Here is a 14,319-nt window from a genome sequence, read left to right on the forward strand (position 1 = left end):
CCCCCCACCACCATAACCCCCCCGACCATACCCCACCCACCACCCCCATCCACCACCCCCACCCACCATAACCCCCCGCACCATACCCCTCACCCACCATACCCCCCACCCACCATACCCCCCACCCAACATACACCCCCACCCACCATAACCCCCCCATCCACCATAACCCCCCCAAACACCATACCCCCCAGGCACATACCCCCATCCACCGTACCCCCCAGGCACCATACCCCCCATCCACCGTACCCCCCATCCACCATACCCCCTATCCACCATACCCCCCATCCACCACCCCCCATCCACCAACCCCCACCCACCATACCCCCCATCCACCATACCCCTCCATCCACCATACCCCCCATCCACCACCCCCCATCCACCATACCCCCCACCCACCATACCCCCCACCCACCATACCCCTCCATCCACCATACCCCATCTACCCACCATACCCCCCCACCACCATACCCCCCATCCCCATACCCCCACCCACCAATACCCCCATCCACCACCCCCCACCATACCCCCACCAACCATACCCCCACCAACCATACCCCCCACCACCCCCACCCACCATACCCCCACCACCACCCCCATCCCCACCCCCACCCCATAACCCCCCACCCACCCACCCACCATACCCCCCATCCCACCACCCCCACCCACCATACCCCCCACGCACCATACCCCTCACCCACCATACCCCCCACCCACCATACCCCCCACCCAACATACACCCCACCCACCATAACCCCCCCATCCACCATAACCCCCCCATCCACCATACCCCCATCCACCATACCCACTCTACCCACCATACCACCCCATCCACCATACCCCCCATCCACCATACCCCATCCACCATACCCCCCATCCACCATACCCCCCACCCACCATACCCCCATCCACCATACCCCCCACCCACCATAACCCCCCATCCACCATACCCCCCATCCACCATACCCTCAATCCACCATACCCCCCACCCACCATACCCCCATCCACCATACCCCCCACCCACCATAACCCCCCACCCACCATACCCCCCACCCACCATAACCCCCCCACCCACCATACCCCCATCCACCATACCCCCCCATCCACCGCCCCATCCACCATAAACCCCCATCCACCATACCCCCCATCCACCATACCCACTCTACCCACCATACCCCCCATCCACCATACCCACTCTACCCACCATACCCCCATCCACCATACCCCCCATCCACCATACCCCCAGCCACCACACCCCCCACCCACCATAACCCCCCACCCACCATACCCCCCACCCACCATACCCCCCATCAACCATACCCCAGCCAACAACCATACCCCAGCCATCAACCATACCCCCAACAACCATACCCCCATCAACCATACCCCCCACCCACCATAACCCCCCACCCACCATACCCCCAGCCACCATACCCCCATCCACCATACCCCCACCCACCATACCCCCCATCCACCATACCCTCAATCCACCATAACCCTCCATCCACTGCCCCCCATCCACCATAAACCCCCACCCACCACCCCCCATCCACCATACCCCCATTCCCCCCCACCCACCATAACCCCCCATCCACCAAGAGAAGAAAAACAGCCAAATACAAACAAAATAAAACAAACCCCCGCCCCCACGGACTGACCGTGACTAATTCCTTAAAATAGGCCATGAATGGCTGCCATCTCCAGTTGAACCCTTCAACTAACCCCCTAACGGTGTACTTGACTTTCTCCATGTACAAGAATTGCAGTTGGTCACCCATCCAGACTGAGGCAGTGGGCGGAGTAGAAGACCTGCACCCCAGCAGAACTCCCCTCCAGGTAATCATCCAGGCTTAGGCAAGGACATCCGCCTTCAGTCCCATCTGCAGCGCTGGTTGGTCTGACATCCCACGAATGGCCACCAGAGGACAAGACTCCAGATGGAAATTCAGAATTACTGACACGGTGCTGAAGAAATCTTACCAGTTTGGGGCAAGACCAGAACATGCGTGTGTGAGTGCCCAAGCCCCCGCCCCCGCCCACACACACACACACACCTCTCACACCTGTCTTCTACCTCAAAAAAAACCCACTCATCTTAGCTTTGGTCAGGTGCGCACTATGCACCACCTTAAGCTGGATTAGACCAAGCCGCGCACATAAAGACGTGGAGTTCACCCGACAAAGGGTCTCACTTCAGACCTCATCACTCACTATAGGTCCCAGCTTCCTCTCCCACTTCACCTTCACCCCATCCGCCAAGTCTGAATCTTCAGACAGAAATCGCCCATAAATAGATGTGCTACCCTCCTCCCACCCTGCCAACAAAAGGATCCTTTCCAACAAAGATGTCTGGAAATTTTGGGAAGGCCACGTGTACAAAGTTCCTTTTCTGGAGGAACCTGAACGTGTCCGCCTCCACAAGCCCAAACTTTGCTGACAATTCCTCCAAGCTGGAAAACCGTCCTTCTACAAACAAATTCCCCAATCTCTCAAGCCTCTTCCCTTTCTCCACCCTGAACATGGCATCCAATCTCCACAGCTCAAAGAAGTGACTGGCACAGGTAGGGGCCATTCCCGACATGGATCCAGGCTTAAAATGTTGCCTGAATTGTCACCATATTCTTAAGGTGGACACAACCACCGGGTTCGAGGAGTATATAGCTGGAGAAAACGGAAGCGGGACTGTCACCAACGCACCCAGACTGTGCCTCTATCTGTCCCCATACAGAATCTGGGTCACTGTGCCACCCCAGCACCTTCTCAGCATTAGCCGCCCAATGATAATAAAGCAAATTCGGCAAAGCTAGGCCCTCCTGACTTCCTATCCCTTTGAAAATTACCCCACGGATCCTCGGAGTCTTGCCCACCCATATAAAGGATGAGATCAACCTATTAACCCTCACAAAAAAAAAGATTTAGGGAGGAAGATAGAAAGACATTGAAACAAAAACCTTGGAAAAATATTAATTTTAGGAGACTGGACTCTGCCGCCAGGGACAGGAGTAGGTTCCCACTTTTGCTGATGGGATGTAACCTTGTCCACCAGACTTAGAAAGTTCAATTTATGAAGCCAACCCAATCATGGGCCACCCAGTCTCCCAGAGCTAGACCTGGCCAAGCAAAAAGGCAACACCCCCAAGGCTCCCCTCCCTTGGAGGGGGGGGGGGGGGGGGGGGGGGGGAGAGGGTGTTGTCTGATTATACCGCTGCTTTCCAAATGCTGTGCTATGAAATCCTTGATAATGGACTCCAGCAACTTCTCAGCTACCGGCGTTAAGCTCACTGGTCTATAGTTCTCCGTTTTCTCTCTGCCTCCCTTTTTGAATAGCGGGGTTACATTCGCTACCCTCCAATCTGTTGAAACCATTCCAGAGTCCAAAGAAGTTTGGAAAATGACCACCAATCGATCTACTATTTCTCGGGCCACTTCCTTAAACACTCTGGGATGAAGGTTATCCGTCCCTGGAGATTTATCCGCCTTCAATCCCATTAATTTCCTCTGAATCATTTCTTTACTCATTCTAATTTCCTTCAGCTGCCCACTAAAATTTGTGTTTCTCAGACCTTCCGGTACATTATTCATGTCTTCCTTTGTGAAGACAGAAGCAAAGAACGAATTTAGTTCCCCAGCTATTTCTTTGTTTCTTGTTATGAATTCCCCCGTTTCTGACTGTAAGTTATTATCAATCTTTTTCTCTTTACATACCTTTTTGTTTTTAAGTATTTTTATTCAAATTTTAACATTTAAGACACAACATTATAAAGTAAAACCAACACAAACCCAAACCCATTCCCCCTCCCAACACCCTAACCAACCTCTCCACCTCACTCCCCCCTAGTAGTTGACTGTTACCAGCTTCTTAAAATGTAGTAAGATCGACTGAGAAAGATCAACGAGACGAAGAAAGATCACCTCCACCCTATCCCAGTAACCCCATCTAACCTTTTGGACACTAAGGGCAATTTATCACGGCCAATCCACCTAACCTGCACAGCTTTGGACTGTGGGAGGAAACCGGAGGAAACCCACGCAGACACGGTGAGAAGACACGGGGACACAAACTCCACACAGATAGTGACCCAAGCCGGGAATCAAACCTTTTTTTAAAAGTGGACTAGCCTGTGATTTTAATACATGAATTATATGTGATCAGGATTCTTTGTTTTGCAGCTGCTACCAGCTTTGGGGGTATTAATACAACACAGTGATACAAATGTAAGTGTTTAGAAAATTCATCCTACATTTGCAAACCCTGACACTAGTCCCTAGTTGCTTGCCTTAACCACTATTTGTTATCTCAGATTCTAGTTGACACAGTCTGGGCTCTCTCCTATTTGACGGATGGAGGAAATGAGCAGATCCAGATGGTGATCGACTCCGGTGTCGTGCCTCATCTAATTCCACTTCTCAGCTGCCAAGAGGTAAAAGTTCAGGTATGCTACAAATAATTAAACCATCAAGATTTCCCATCAGCTAGAGTGATGGTTCATTGTAATTAGATCTTTATATAAGGTGGGTATAGTGATCACCATGGATTAGTGCTTTGTACAGACTGCTGCAATGATAGCAATCAGAACCTAAGAAATGGGAGCAGGAGGACGCCATTCAGCCCCTTGAACATGCTCTAATCAAATAATCTTTATTGTCACAAGTAGGCTGACATTAACACTGCAATGAAGTTACTGTGAAAAGCCCCTAGTCGCCACATTCCGGCGCCTGTTCGGGTACACAGAGGGAGAATTCAGAATGTCCAATTCACCTAACAAGCACGTCTTTCGGGATTTGTGGGAGGAAACCGGAGCACCCGGAGGAAACCCATGCAGATACAGGGAGAAGGTGCAGACTCCACACAGACAGTGACCCAAGCCGGGAATCGAACCTAGAACCCAAGCGCTGTGAAGCAATAGTGCTAACCACTATGCCGCCATGCTCCACCATTCAACAAGATCATGCCTGATCTGATTGTGGCCTTAACTCCACTTTTCAGTCTACGTCTTCCATAACCTTTAACTCCTTATAGATAAAATATCTATCTAATTCAGCTTTGAGTTAGGATGTGGAGGCTCTGGAGAGGGTGCAGAGGAGGTTTACCAGGGTTTTGCCAGGTCTGGAGGGTGTTAGTTATGTGGAGAGGCTGAACAGACTCGGACTGTTTTTATTAGAACGACGGAGGTTGAAGGGTGACCTGATAGGTGACCAGACTAGGGCCAGAACCAGGACCAGCACCACGCTCACCTCGATGAAAGAAGAAAATAGAAACCCCCAAGGAGGGGAAATACCCAACCTCAGCCACAGATAGCGATTCCACTTTAGCCTGCTCTAATAACAGTTAAGACACTCCATTAGCTTCAATAGTACCCAGAACAGTTAAAGTGGGAGACCCATATTAGCACGACAGAGGCTGGGAATCCTGGAACGAGTAACTTGTCTCCTGATTCCCCAAAGTCTTTCATCAAAGTGAGCGTGGTGCTGGTCCTGGTTCTGGCCCTAGTCTGGTCTGCTGGATTGGGTGAGGAATCTCGAGTGTCTGGAGTTGGAGGGCTGGTTCTTTCTCCCAGGATTCCCAATTGATTCCCAATTGATGGGTGTCTTGACAGTTTTTCTCCTCCCAGACCGCTCCCCTCCTGAAAGAGTTCGGGTATTGATCCTTTCCCTCCTTGTGTGAGAGAGAGTGGTACCTTTCCCTGGACGGAGTTGGGTGGCTGCAGGCTCAGCGGGGTATACATTTTGGGGTTGGGTGGGAAGTCCTGGGGATATAACTGCCTGAGTTATTTTTTTGGATGGTGCTGGGTTTGGCCAGACCCAGCACCATGGTTTGTAACCTGAGTCCTCCGCTAAATCTCTCACCTTACCTTTCCCCTGAGCTGCTTGAAAGTGAAGTTTAGTCCGTACGTTACAAGGCACAAGTCAGGATTGTGATAGAATACTCTCCACTTGCCGGGAAGAGTGCAGCTCCAGCAACATTTAACGGGCCTGATATCATCCAGGACAAAACTTAATTAGTTTTTCTTCCGCCACCTTTAACATCCACTCGCTCCACCACTGACACAGAGTGACAGCAGTGTCTGCCATCTGCAACTAGGTTTTTCAAACTGCGTGTCGCAACCTGCAGATGAGTCATGGGCAGGTGTCGGGAGGGTTGCGGAGTGGTTGATCGCAGGAGAAGTGCCCACAGGCCACAACTGGCCTTGAAATGTGAACAATGCAGTCTTCCTGCCAGAAGCGGCGGCATAGAGCAGATCATGCGCTCGGAGCGTACACTAACGTCACGCACCCTGTACATCCGTGCTTTTGGCACAAAATCATGGAGGAGAGATTTCTCCATTTTCTAGCCGCTATGAAGCAAGGCAACAGGACTGTGAAGAACTGAAGATGGAACATTTTGTTATAAAGGAAGAGAGGCCAGAGACGCAGGCCAGGATCTCACAACTGAATCTGATGGAGAGAGCTGCGCAGGAGAGTCTACGGCAGGACAAAGCAGTGCTAGTGTGTGCCATATACAGAGCTCCAGGGCCAACAGCCTACTAATAAGAAACTGAAATCGGGAACAAAGCAATATAAAGATGATTACTTGAGGTATGGCTTTATTAATTGTGCCAGTGCAAATCAGGATACAATACCCATGTGTGTTATATGCGGGGAAGTACTAGCAAATGAGAGTTGGATGTTAACTATGACCTTGCAGACATATTTTCAATTCTAAACGAACTGGACCTCAAATTGGGTAACCCTAACCCTAATTGCTTTCGGCACTGTGAAGAAAAGTCAGTGAAAGTTCACAAGTGCAAGTACAACGTCAAAACTATTGCATGTTCCCCACACTGCTACAACAAATCAAAGAAAACAGTGTTAGTAAAGGAACTGTTAATAGACTGGCGACCCTTATTCAGTCACATCTGCCTGTGCTGATTAACAGTTTTTGTTGCTACTTTCCAGAGGAGAAGTTTCAGATTTTGAAAAAGAAGAGGTGGGTGAAAAATCCTATTAAGTTTGAGACCCCGGTGTCAATTATTAACTTACAGCTGACTCCAAATGAAGTGATTGAACTTTTGCGCCTCACCTGTGACAGCATATTAAAAACGTGCCACAAGTCCATAAGGATGTCAGCATTCTGGAGTAGGGTCTCTGAGGAGTATCCAGTGCTGAGGAAAACAAGCATTTTGTTGCTATTGCCCTTCACAATGACCTACGTGTGCGAGGTTGGGTTTCAGTCCTCTCAAAGATGAAGACGGTACAAAGGAACCGGCTGAACTATGCATCAGATATGCCCATTGCCCTCTCCTCCTGTGAACCTGATTAGAATGAGATCATGAGGACCAAGCAGGCTCATCTGTCACATTAAAAGTAAGCAAAATGGTGTGTTGTGAAGGTCAGTCGGTGTGGGTCCTGAAAGTCGGACGGGTGGTAAAAGTGGGTCCCAGGTTTGAAAAACACTGATCTAGAAGATGCACTACAGCCAATCACCAAAGCTCATTAGACAGCACTTTCCAAACCTGCGACCTCCACCAGACAGAAGGACAAGGGCAGAAGAGGCATGGGAACAACACCAACTGCAAAGTCCCCTCCAAGCCACATTCTATCATGACTCTGAAATATATCACTGATCCTTCATTGTCACTGGGTCAAAGCCATGGAACTCCCTCCCTAACCGCACTGTGGATGTTTTCACAACACATTGACGCAGGGTCCAGGAAGGCAGCTCACGACCTTCTCAAGGATTAGGAACAGGTGGTACATGTTGGCCGAGCCTGTGATGCCCACATCCCATGAATGAATAACAAAATCCCTTTTGGGCCCTGCTCACAACTTGAAGTTTAGAGACCAAGCGGGTCACCTGTGCGTGACTCCGGATGACATTGACAGGTTGCTAAACAAGTACTTCACATCTGTCTTCGCTTTGGTGAAGGAGGATGCAGGTGCAGAATTTACATAGAGGTACTGTGAGGTTCTTGAGCAGTTTGACATCAGGAGTGAGATGGTACTGGAGGTTTATGTGGACGAATAGTGGACAAATCCCCAGGTCCAGAGAGGGCTTCTTAAAACAATATGTAGATAGTCTAACTTGGGAGGGGCTGTACTGGACCTAGTATTGGGGAATGAGCCCAGGTGATTGAAGTTTCAGTTGGGGAGCATTTCGGGAACAGTGACCACAAATCAGTCAGTTTTAAAGTGCTGGTGGACAAGGATACGAGTGGTCCTAGGGTGAATGTGCTAAATTGGCGGACGGCTAATTATAACAATATTAGGCGGGAACTGAAGAACCTAGATTGGGGGCGGATGTTTGAGGGTAAATTAACATCTGACATGTGGGAGGTTTTCAAATGTCAGTTGAAAGGAATTCAGGACCGGCATGTTCCTGTGAGGAAGAAGGATAAATACGGCAAATTTCTGGAACCTTGGATAACGAGAGATTTTTTAAAAATACTTTTTTTATTTTCCTCCTTTTTCACATTTTCTCCCAAATTTACACCCAGCAATAAACAATAATCAGTAACAAATGTAATGTCAATCCCCGTATCAACAACAACGATCCCATCCTCCCACCAAAGCCCAAACATTAGCCCGCAAGTTAACATAAACAAATGACAAAGAGAAATCAGGAATCACCCATAGCCATCATTAACACATACAGTCCCCCTCCCCCCAACCCTCCCAACCCCCCTAATGTTCGATGTGATCCAATTCTCGAAAGTGCATAATGAATAACACCCATGAATTGTAGAACCCATCCATCCGTCCCCTCAGTAAGAAGTCTTGCAACACCAGGTTAAAGTCCAACAGGTTTGTTTCAAACATTAGCTTTCGGAGCACTGCTCCTTCCTCAGGTGAGGAACTTGACCTTCTCAAGCATTAAGAATTCCAGGTCCCCCCGCCACACCAGGGCACAGGGTGGAGAAGTCGATCTCCACCCTAACAGGAGCCGCCATCGGGCGATCAACGAGGCGAAGGCTACAGCCTCTGCCTCCACACCCGTTTCCAACCCCGGCTGGTGGATGACGAGAGATATTGTAGGCCTCGTCAAAACTAAAAAGGGGGCATTTGTCAGGGCTAGAAGGCTGGGAACAGACAAAGCCTGTGTGGAATATAAGGAAAGTAGGAAGGAACTTAAGCAAGGAGTCAGGAGGGCTAGAAGGGGTCATGAAAAGGCAGAGGTAAATAGGGTTAAGGAAAATTCCAAGACTTTTTACACGTACATAAAAAGCAAGAGGGTAGCCAGGGAAAGGGTTGGCCCACTGAAGGATAGGCGAGGAAATCTATGTGTGGAGCCAGAGGAAATGGGCAAGGTGCAAAATGAATACTTTACATCAGTATTCACCTAAAATAAGGAATTGCTGGATGTTGAGGCTGAGAAGGTGTGTAGATAGCCTGGGTCACATTAAGATCCAAAAAGACGAGGTGTTGGATGTCTTGAAAAATATTAAGGTGGATAAGTCCCCAGGGCCTGATGGGATCTACTCCAGAATACTGAAGGAGGCAAGAGAGGAAATTGCTGAGGCCTTGACAGAAATCTTTGGATCCTCACTGTCTTCAGGTGATATCCCTGAGGACTGGAGAATAGCCAATGTTGTTCCTTTGTTTAAGAAGGGTAGCAAGGATAATCCAGGAAACTACAGGCCGGTGAGCCTTATGTCAGTGGTAGGGATATTACTCGAGAGAATTCTGGTGGATTGGAAATTAGCAAATGTAACACCGCTGTTTAAAAAAGGAGGTAGGCAGAAAGCAGGAAATTATAGGCCAGTGAGCTTAACTTCGGTAGTAGGGAAGATGCTGGAATCTATCATCAAGGAAGAAATAGCGAGGCATCTGGATAGAAATTGTCCCATTGGGCAGACGCAGCATGGGTTCATAAAGAGCAGGTCGTGCCTAACTAATTTAGTGGAATTATTTGAGGACATTACCAGTGCAGTAGATAACGGGGAGCCAATGGATGTGGTATATCTGGATTTCCAGAAAGCCTTTGACAAGGTGCCACACAAAAGGTCGCTGCATAAGATAAAGATGCATGGCATTAAGGGTAAAGTAGTAGCATGGATCGAGGATTGGTTAATTAATAGAAAGCAAAGAGTGGGGATTAACGGGTGTTTCTCTGGTTGGCAATCAGTAGCTAGTGGTGTCCCTCAGGGATCCATGTCGAGCCCACAATTGTTCACAATTTACATCGATGATTTGGAGTTGGGGACCAAGGGCAATGTGTCCAAGTTTGCAGATGACACTAAGATGAGTGGTAAAGCGAAAAGTGCAGAGGATACTGGAAGTCTGCAGAGGGATTTGGATAGGTTAAGTGAATGGGCTAGGGTCTGGCAGATGGAATACAATGTTGACAAATGTGAGGTTATCCATTTTGGTAGGAATAACAGCAAACGGGATTATTAATTAAATGATAAAATATTAAAGCATGCTGCTGTGCAGAGAGACCTGGGTGTGCTAGTGCATGAGTCACAGAAAGTTGGTTTACAGGTGCAGCAGGTGATTAAGAAGGCAAATGTAATTTTGTCCTTCATTGCTAGAGGGATGGAGTTTAAGACTAGGGAGGTTATTCTGCAATTGTATGAGGTGTTAGTGAGGCCACACCTGGAGTATTGTGTTCACTTTTTGTCTCCTTACTTGAGAAAGGACGTACTGGCACTGGAGGGTGTGCAGAGGAGATTCACTAGGTTAATCCCAGAGCTGAAGGGATTGGATTACGAGGAGAGGTTGAGTAGACTGGGACTGTACTCGTTGGAATTTAGAAGGATGAGGGGGGATCTTATAGAAACGTATAAAATTATGAAGGGAATAGATAGGATCGATACGGACAGGTTGTTTCCACTGGCGGGTGAAAGCAGAATTAGGGGGCATAGCCTCAAAATAAGGGGAAGTAGAATGAGGACTGAGTTAAGGAGGAATTTCTTCACCCAAAGGGTTGTGAATCTATGGAATTCCTTGCCCAGTGAAGCAGTTGAGGCTTCTTCATTAAATATTTTTAAGATATGGGGCCTCACGGTAGCATGGTGGTTAGCATCAATGCTTCACAGCTCCAGGGTCCCAGGTTCGATTCCCGGCTGGGTCACTGTTTGTGTGGAGTCTGCACGTCCTCCCCGTGTGTGCGTGGGTTTCCTCCGGGTGCTCCGGTTTCCTCCCACAGTCCAAAGATGTGCGGGTTAGGTGGATTGGCCATGCTAAATTGCCCGTAGTGTAAGGTTAATGGGGGGATTGTTGGGTTACGGGTATACGGGTTACGTGGGTTTAAGTAGGGTGATCATTGCTCGGCACAACATCGAGGGCCGAAGGGCCTGTTCTGTGCTGTACTGTTCTATGTTCTATGTTCTATAAAGATAGATAGTTTTTTGAAGAATAAAGGGATTAAGGGTTATGGTGTTCGGGCGGGAAAGTGGAGCTGAGTCCACAAAAGATCAGCCATGATCTCATTGAATGGCGGAGCAGGCTCGATGGGCCAGATGGCCTACTCCTGCTCCTAGTTCTTATGTTCTTATGTTCATACGGCATGCTTGCCTTCATCGGCCGGGACATTGAGTATAAAAATTGGCAAATCATGTTGCAGCTGTATAGAATCTTAGTTAGGCCGCACTTGGAATATAGTGTTCAATTCTGGTCGCCACACTGTTCGATCCCGGCCCCGGGTTACTGTCTGTGTGGAGTTTGCACATTCTCCTCGTGTCTGCGTGGGTCTCACCCCCACAACCCAAAAATCTGCAGGGTAGGTGAATTGGCCACGCTAAATTGTCCCTTAATTGGAAAACAAAATTTGGCACTCTAAATTTTTTTCATAATAAAGAGAAAAAAAGGGAGGAGGGGGAGTAAAAAAGGAGAATTACAGATTAGTTTTTATTTAAAAATAATTTTTATTCAAAAATTTCATAAAATATCAAGAACAAAGAACAGAAAAAAGAAAAAACAGCCCCCCCCCCCCCCCCCCCCCCCCCCGCCCCCCCGGCGCATACACAAAGGAAGAGGTAAATTAACACCTGCCATTCGCACAAAACACGCGCCCGCCCCTTCGACAAACACCCCCCCCCCCCCCTCCCCTGTATACGTAGAGAAAGTAATCGATCAACGCCCGCCATAAGCATAGAGCAACTATGCCCCTCCCTCCGGTCCAAAACAACGAAACAACCCCCCATTCCCCCCCGGGCTGCTGCTGCTGCTGCTGCTGGCCTTTTCCTATCGTTCTGCCAGGAAATCCAGAAATGGCTGCCACCTCCTGAAAAACCCCTGCACTGATCCCCTTAGGGAAAATTTCACCTTCTCTAGTTTAAGAAACCCTGCCATATCGTTGACAAAGGCCTCCACGCTTGGGGGCCTCGCATCCTTCCACTGAAGAAGAATCCTCCGCCGGGCTACTAGGGACACAAAGGCCAGAACACCGGCCTCTTTCGCCTCCTGCACTCCCAGCTCCACTGCAACCCCAAAAATTGCGAGTCCCCAGCCCGGATTGACTCTGGATCCTACCACCCTCGACACCGTCCTTGCTACGCCCATCCAAAATTCCCCCAGAGCTGGGCATGCCCAGAACATATGGGCATGATTTGCTGGGCTCCCAGAGCACCTAATACACCTGTCCTCACTCCCAAAGAACCGACTCATCCTTGTCCCGGTCATGTGGGCCCTATGCAGCACCTTAAACTGTATGAGGCCATGCATCGCACAAGATGAGGAGGAGTTCACCCTCCCCACGGCGTCCGCCCACGTCCCCTCCTCTATCTCCTCACCCAGCTCCTCCTCCCATTTACCCTTCAGCTCCTCGACCGAGGCCTCATCCATCTCCTGCATCACCTGGTACGCTGCCGAGATCCTCCCCTCTCCAACCCACATCCCCGAGAGCACCCTGTCCTGGACCCCACGCGGCGGCGGCAGAGGAAACTCCGCCACTTGCCGCCTGACAAACGCCCTCACCTGCATGTACCTGAAGGCGTTCCCCGGGGGAGCCCGAACTTCCCCTCCAGCGCACCCAGGCTCGCAAACTTCCCATCTACAAACAGGTCCCTCAACCTCCTGATACCTGCTCTGTGCCAACTCAGGAACCCGCCGTCAATTCTCCCTGGGACAAACCGGTGGTTGCCCCGTATCGGGGTCCCCATCGAGGCCCCCACCTCCCCCCTGTGCCGTCTCCATTGCCCCCAAATTTTGAGGGTAGCCGCCACAACCGGGCTCGTGGTATACCTCGTTGGAGGGAGCGGCAGTAGCGCCGTTACCAGCGCCTCTAGGCTCAAGCCCACACAGGACGCCATCTCCATTCGCTTCCATGCTGCCCCCTCCCCCTCCATCACCCATCTACGCACCATCGCTGCATTGGCAGCCCAGTAGTACCCACAGAGGTTGGGCAGCGCCAGCCCCCCCCCCCCCCCCCCCCTATCCCTGCCCCGCTCCATGAACACCCATCTCACTCTCGGGTTCCCGTGTGCCCACACAAACCCTGTAATGCTCGGGATAAGGATGGGGAGGCACTGGAACAGGAATAGAAACCTCGGGAGCACCGTCATTTGACTGACTGTACCCTACCCGCCAGAGACAGCGGCAACATGTCCCACCTCTTAAACTCCTCCTCCATTTGCTCCACCAACCTCGTGAGATTAAGCTTATGTAAGGCCCCCCAACTCATGGCCACCTGAACCCCCAAGTACCTGAAGCTCCTCTCCGCCCTTTTCAGTGGAAGCCTGCCAATTCCCCCCTCGTGATCCCCTGGGTATACCACAAACAGCTCGCTCTTCCCCAAGTTGAGCTTGTATCCTGAGAAATCCCCAAATTTCCGGAGAATCCCCATCACCTCCGGCATTCCCCCCACCGAGTCCGCCACATACAATAGGTCATCCGCGTAGAGCGACATTCGATGCTCCTCCCCACCCTGGACCAGCCCCCTCCAACTCCCCGACTCCCTCAGCGCCATAGCCAGGGGTTCAATTGCCAACGCAAAGAGCAGAGGGGACAAGAGACACCCCTGCCTCGTCCCTCGGAATAGCCGAAAAAAACTCCGACCGCCTCCTATTCGTGGCCACGCTCCCCATTGGGGCCTCATACAACAGCCTCACCCAACTAACAAACCCCTCCCCAAACCCGAACCTTTCCAACACCTCCCACAAGTATCCCCACTCAACCTATCAAAGGCCTTCTCCGTGTCCAGCGCCACCACAATCTCCGCCTCCCTTTCTACTGCCGGCATCATGATAACGTTCAAGAGCCTCCTTATGTTGGTGTTCAGCTGCCTCCCCTTCACAAACCCCGTTTGATCTTCGTGGATAACCTGCGGCACACAGTCCTCTATCCTCACGGCCAAGATCTTTGCCAACAGCTTGGCGTCCACATTCAAAAGTTAGATCGGCC

General features: G+C 50.3%; 1 protein-coding gene across 3 annotated transcripts in view; it reads left to right on the plus strand.

Moving 5' to 3' along the window:
* The first annotated feature begins 1,656 nt into the window (after window positions 1-1,656).
* LOC119952010 (importin subunit alpha-4-like) overlaps window positions 1,657-14,319 on the plus strand; it is a 128,312-nt gene continuing 115,649 nt past the window's right edge. The window contains exons 1-3 of one of the 3 annotated variants that reach the window (XM_038775471.1): window positions 1,657-2,010; window positions 4,171-4,215; window positions 4,302-4,433. In XM_038775471.1, coding sequence (XP_038631399.1) covers window positions 1,912-2,010; window positions 4,171-4,215; window positions 4,302-4,433 — 276 coding nt within the window. In that variant the 5' untranslated portion in view covers window positions 1,657-1,911. The remainder of the gene's footprint in view (window positions 2,011-4,170; window positions 4,216-4,301; window positions 4,434-14,319) is intronic. The other 2 variants (XM_038775469.1, XM_038775468.1) reach the window with 2 other exon arrangements.

This window comes from Scyliorhinus canicula, chromosome 17 (genome assembly GCF_902713615.1).
Source record: "Scyliorhinus canicula chromosome 17, sScyCan1.1, whole genome shotgun sequence".
Classification (NCBI taxonomy): domain Eukaryota; kingdom Metazoa; phylum Chordata; class Chondrichthyes; order Carcharhiniformes; family Scyliorhinidae; genus Scyliorhinus; species Scyliorhinus canicula.